Source organism: Patagioenas fasciata, chromosome Z (genome assembly GCF_037038585.1).
Source record: "Patagioenas fasciata isolate bPatFas1 chromosome Z, bPatFas1.hap1, whole genome shotgun sequence".
NCBI lineage: Eukaryota > Metazoa > Chordata > Aves > Columbiformes > Columbidae > Patagioenas > Patagioenas fasciata.
Genome location: NC_092560.1, coordinates 30,338,051 through 30,344,517, shown reverse-complemented (window position 1 = coordinate 30,344,517; position 6,467 = coordinate 30,338,051). Strand labels below are relative to the sequence as shown.

General features: G+C 41.5%; 1 protein-coding gene across 1 annotated transcript; it reads left to right on the top strand.

The window, feature by feature from the left end:
- The first annotated feature begins 259 nt into the window (after positions 1 to 259).
- On the top strand, positions 260 to 6,408 carry QNG1 (Q-nucleotide N-glycosylase 1). The gene is made up of 4 exons (XM_065860748.2): positions 260 to 660; positions 1,633 to 1,892; positions 4,924 to 5,119; positions 5,859 to 6,408. Exons 1-4 carry the CDS (start codon positions 324 to 326, stop codon positions 6,089 to 6,091), a joined length of 1,026 nt encoding a protein of 341 aa, XP_065716820.1. The 5' UTR covers positions 260 to 323; the 3' UTR covers positions 6,092 to 6,408.
- The last annotated feature ends 59 nt before the right edge of the window (positions 6,409 to 6,467 follow it).

Here is a 6,467-nt window from a genome sequence, read left to right as displayed (position 1 = left end):
CTGTGCGTCCGGAGGGCGGGCGGTCGGGTGCGAGACCCCGGCGGCGGCAGAACGTGTGGGGCGGGAGGGGCGGCCGCGGCCCCGGCGGTGAGTGGGTCGCCATGGACGCGGAGCTTTGCGCTGTTCGGAGCCAGGGCCGGCTGCGCGAGCGAGCGCTGCGCCGGAGTTTCCCGGCGTGCGGCGCGCCGGGCTGCGGGCGGCGGGGAGGTGTCTGGCCGAGCCGCTTCCCGTCGGTGCTCCGCGGGCTGGCCGGGGCGGGGGCACGGCGGAGGGGCTGGGCTTGATAGCGTGCGTGTTTCCTGCCCCCAGAGAGGCGGCCGAGCATGGAGCCGTTCCCGTCCCCGCTGGAGTCCGCCAAGTTCATAGCCAGCAGGAGCAAAGACGTGTTCGTGGACGAGGAGGGGGCGCGGCGGGTGGCGGAGAGCTTGTTTGACAAAGCCGCGGCGGCCGAGTTCGGCCTGGCGGGCTGGAAGAGCCTCCATGAGTTGAACCCCCAGGCCGCCAGCCGGGAGGCGGTGGACTGGGTGTTCCTGGTGGACACCCTCAATTTCTCCTTCTGGTCCGAGCGGGAGGAGCAGAGGTACCTGGTGAAGTACAAGGGCAAAACGTACAGCGGCTACTGGTCCCTCTGCGCCGCCGTCAACAGGGCCCTTGACGAGGGTTAGTGAATGCCGGGGGAGCGGGGCCGGCGGGGCCCCCTGAGCAGGCGGGGCGGGAGTGTTCGGAACTGGGCGGTGAATGCGGAATAAAGGTGCTGCTTCAGAACAGGAGCCGGTTCTGCAAACCATTGCTTGCTGCCGGGGTGAACCTGTGCGCCCAGCCCGGCCTGCAAAGCTCGGGGGAGGCGACTGGAAGCGCTTTTTGGCAACACCTGGTGCAGAAACAGCATCGCCTGTGCTTCCAGTTGGGTCATCTCTGTTAAAAAGGCTTTTAAGGAATGTCTGTAGTTGGCTGTTTGTGACTTCTGATATTTCACGTGTGTTCTTAAAATAATTTGCATGTTTCCGTGACAAATGGGAAAATGAGGCTTAAACTGTGAATCCTATGGACTAATCTAGTACTAAAGCGGCTCCAATATGTCTGAAAACCCACATGACTCCAAAAGCAGTATTTTAGTGCGCACTCTTGTTGCTGTCATCAGAAAAAAAAAAAAAGGTATTTGTAGGTACAGATGGAGGTTTTCATTTATTTTGTACATATTTGTTTGTAAATTAAGGGAAGGTTTGCGTTAAGATACTTTTTGTAAATGGACAACGTGATTAAGAGCTGAGGGAAAATACGCCTATGCTGACTATACTATGTCCGAACTGGATTTGCCAGTGCCCTGTGTAAATGCCACACTCAGAGCTGAAGACTAAGCAGCTGGGAGAAATCACATATAAAAAGTTAGAACGGTTTTGTGGTTGCATTTTGGAAGTTGTTGTCTGTGGGAAGAAGTGCTATGTGCAAACAGAAGTTTAGTTCTAAGCAGAAATCTGGGTGCACTTACAGCTGAACATACAGCTGATTTGTAAGAGTTGATAGACTCACTAGAGTTGACCAGATGAATGCTCTCATCTATAGCAGACCACTGCATTAGGTCTTCAGAGTATGTTATCATAGCCTAAACATCTTATTTTTACTTTTCCAAAGGAATACCTATTACCAGTGCATCATATTTTGCCACCATGACGCTTGACCAAGTTAGGCATGTGTTTCGCTCTGACACAGAAGTGCCCATACCTTTGATTGAAGAAAGACATTGGGTGCTGAATGAAAGTGGAACGGTTCTTTTAGAGAAGTTTGGAGGGTCTTTCCTCACCTGTGTTAAAATGAGCGAGAAAAGTGCTCAAAAACTGCTACGTCTAGTACTGGAAAATTTTCCTTCTTACAGAGATGAAGCTGTATTTGAGGTAAGCTAGCTCTAATATTGAATTTCTTATTATAAGAATTTCCTCCTTACAGATCATGACTTTAAAATACAGCTCTTAGGTTGCCTATGTAAATTTTTCTGGTAGCATAATCAGTTTAGAATTGATCTAGTGTTTGTGAATTGTTGGGATTTTTAATCCAGGAAATGGAAAGTGAACAGAACCATTTCTGTGGAACTCAGTGTATTCAAAGGTAAAACTTTTGAAGGGAAGGGAAGTAAGAAGGAAAATTACTATTCATTTTAATATTTTTTGCCTCAAGTCAGTAAAGATATTGGTCTGTATAATGAAAAGAAAATCAGCCTTTGAAGCAGTTGATCTTAATTACGTAAATTGCAATGAGTCATGCAGAGAGGAAAAAAGGTTTTTTAAATAATACCCTTGGACCACAGTACACTTTTTTGTTAAGATGGGTGAAAATTATTGAGATTTCATTTATCAGTCTAAGCATCTGAAAACAAAATCATATCAGTAAAAGAATCTTGTTTATCTGAAGTCCTCAACAAGAGTCACTTTTTTTCCCCAGAGGAAAGCCATTTTTTTCATATATTTTCTCTGTCTTCATTGCGTTGTTATAATTTATTTTGTTATACTCCAAGTTCCCAGTTAGATCACAACTCGTTTGTACTCCCTACAAATGTGTGCTATTAGAGATAATTTCTGCCTGAAAAATCAGAATTTTTGTTCCTTTTTCTTTTTTTTTTAATTGAATTGCTACCATCCCCTTCTCCCCCATCACTCTTTATTTTCTTAACTTGAGGCTCTCTGCAGCTAATGGAAGAAAAGAAACCCTGGTGGAATTGTGAAAACAGACAGCTACTGGGAATGCACACTGTAGCTGTTGTTGATTCATCAGGTGCTGCAAAAATGACTACAGGCCAGAATTAACCCATACTTTTGTTAGGTTTGACAGTATGCTGAAGCTTTTTGGAACCATTTTCCTGAAAGAAGCTCATGGGAAGTAAACAGAGACTCTCTGGTATTTTCCGTGTAGATGCTGTGCTGAATTTGAATATTGACAGAAGTTTAAGTATTAGACTATGTTATACTCACTTCTGGGGGTGTTCGTGTTCTGACATAGACACAGTGGAGTCCTTTCTGAGCCTCCAGTTATGGACATGGCGTGTGTTTATCTTTTATTTCCCATCACCTGGGACTGAGATTGTAAAATTCTCATGATCCTCCCGTTGTTTGCCTTTTTTTTTTAATTAGCTGTACTATCACATTTTGCTCTCTACCAACACCTTAGACCTTTTTTTTTTTTAAATATCACTGGGTCATAATTATTGTGGCTCTCGGTACTGACTCATTGTAGTAGAGAGGAGACACAAACATGTAGTAGCTTTTCCTGAAAAGTGAGGGTGTTCCAGAAAAAAAAAGTGAAGTTGTATTCCCATCTGGTAAAAGACTCAATTTTTGGACAAATGCTACTATATTGAGACATAGTATCATCCACCTAATGCTTTTCTTAACTTTCGGTTGAAAAGAATGATGGGAAAATATACTAGAAATTATTAATGTTCTTTTTGATATTGAGAATTTTACATAAGCTTCCAAAGATCTGTACAGCATAAAAATTACAAGTAATTGAAACAATGAAATGATACATCTGCTCAATGATGAGTCCCAGACAGTATTTTTCTTCCAAATTAAATTGTAGCATGACATGAAAAGTTCAGTTTGAATTCTCCCTTTCTCTGCTCTTGCAAAACGTTGTGGTGCTGGAGACAATCGGTTCTTTACGACATTGGAAAGTCTTAATGCTTTAAAAGTGTTGTGTTCTTTGTTTCCATTAGATTTGGGGTAGAAGGGCCCTATGATGGGATTTGGTCTATTAATTACTTCCTGTTGTGATGTTTCAAGTGGTGTTTTATTATTTAACATATGAAATTGTGTATGTACTCTAGAGGTAAGTTTGTGCATCTATGTGAAGTATAGAATGCAGCACAGGGAAAGAAGGAGTTTTCAGGATATTTGCAGAAAATATTTTGTGAAATGGAGCTGGACGTCTTGTTCTCAGTGTTTTTGGAGAATAGCATTTAATGACAAAAATGTGGTTTGCTCTCAGGAATAGTAGCGTCTTGGCAATGAAGTAAAATTAAATTAGCTTTAAAATTCCATTTGTAAATTGTGGTGATATGAAGGGTGGCAGAATAAAACCGGAAATAATTTGAATCCCCACCTATTTGTATCTCAGATTAACCATTCCAGTCACATATTGTTGTTTCGCACATGTTATCAAAAGTCGAAAATCTTGTCTAGCTATAAAAGGAGGAAGAAACATAAGACACTAATACCTTTTTTCTTAAGGGTATGGAGCTTAACGGCATATAGATCGTGAGTAGTCACAAAGGCACGTAAATCTTTGCAGGATTAGCACCAGGAAAAAAAAAGTTTGACAAAAATAGAACTGTGCATAGTATCTGAGAAAATCTTGTATTTGTGAGTACATTTTCTACTGGAATTAATTTTCATCTCTCCCCTGTAACTAGCAAGATAGACTGTACAACACAGAGGACCATTCATTAAAGTTTTCACTAGAACTTTATTTCCTTAACATTACAGAGAAATTGATTAACAAAATGTTTTAATTGTCTAATCCAATACATGCCTTGTATACTTCTCAATAGGGTGGATGAACTCTAGGGTTTCTGAAAGAATTAATGTTTGCTGGACTCCAACTACAGTGTTTGCCAAGTGGAAGTAAAACAACACTGATGTGTTCTGAGATCCAAGCGGAATCTAAACAATTTTTATTCCACTGAAGTGACTTCTACTATGTTTTTGTTTCTCTTTATTTATGAGCATTCCACATTATACTTGTGGTTTGATATTGTTTAGATTTTAAGGTGTTTAAGAGTGGTGCACTTTTATACTGTTTTGGTTAAGTGATATGTTTGCTTAGTCAAATGATAGCTTAATGTCACTCTTACCTGCCTTTCTCTGTGCATGTCAGTAGCTGTATTTATTCGTATTTCGGGCACTTACATAACTTGTGAATTTCTTTCATCAGAGCAAAAAGGTGTCTTTCTACAAACGGGCACAAATACTTGTGGCAGATACATGGAGTGTATTAGAAGGCAAAGGAGATGGCTTTTTTGATGACATTTCTAGTCTGACTATATTTGCTGACTACAGAATTCCTCAAGTTCTTGTTCACTTAAAAGCAATGATGTATTCTGAAGAACTAATGAAGAAACTATGTGAAGGTTTGTTCCTCCCTTATTAAGTAACCTTAGAATTAGAAAAAAAATACTTTAAATGAAGTTAATTGCATTAAACTAGAATCCTATTTTTAAGCATGGTTCCATCTTCCAGTACCTATGAACTACATACTCCAGTGAATGAAAACCTAAATCAATTCCCTTTCCACTGTAAAATGACTGTATTTAGAGGTGAGACTGCTGTTATGCAATTTTAAAATTACGCAGCAAGATAAACAGATCAGTGCTATCAGCCATTGATATTAATAGTATGGCCATATATATATACACACCTATATATATATAACTCTATATATGAAATAGGTCATATAGATGATTTCTTTTCCATTAATCCTAATAAGGGTGTTCCCATCCAAGTTATTCCAGCAAATGGGTCCATATATACATAGGGTTGTTTTTCCTTATTTTTAAATCTTAATCATCCTGGCAGAAAATACACTGTCTCAGAATTATATTTGACTATCTTTTTTATCTCCACAAGCCAAAAAAATTTGTATAATGTGCAGTATAATGCAAACACCTGTTATTTTCTTAAACCACTCTCACGTTTTAATGGAGCGGGAGATAAATGTGTAAGCACACAGCAACATTGTTGAAGTAATGAAAACTGCAGTCCTAGAATAGAAGGGGTGGTGTGGGAAAGGGGGTGGGGGAGCAAATTCAAGCCATCCTGGGGCTTCTGTGTCTCGAACATCATTGGGTTGCTGTTTCTTGTGTCCTGCAGGAACAATTTTCCAGTCTGGAGACCGGGAAGAGGTGGAGATCCGTGGCTGTTCCATCTGGTGCTGTTCACTGATTTGCAGGCACCTGCTGCAGCTCTATGAGAGGAAGGGTCAGGACATGCGTGGAAAGATAAATGCGGTTTTACTCGATTATCACCTTTGGGACTATGCCAGGGACCACAGGGAAGAGATGAAAGACGTTCCGTTCCATCGGGTGCGGTGTATATATTACTGAGTCCAGCCTCCTAGCTGCTTTATCAATGCATTGTCTTTTGAATGGCAGTTATTCTTTTCATATGGTGGCCTGTCACAGGGTAATTTGGAACTGGCTAAATCAAATGTTCATTTTCTGATGATGTATTAAGAACTTGCCTTTTTTTTATTATTTTTTTTTTCTCCCCGAACCTTCCACTGGAATTAAAGATGCAGACTTTGCTGCACAGTCCGTCTTCACTCCGAGCGTGCCCTCCAGCTCTGAGCGATAACTTTGTGGCTCGACCAGAGCCGAACTGTTGCGTTAATTGAATAAACAGCACGGTGACGTCAATCGCACGGAGCTTATCTGCGTTTTCATTGGAGCCCGCGGAGATGCAGCGACCGGCGCGGGGGAA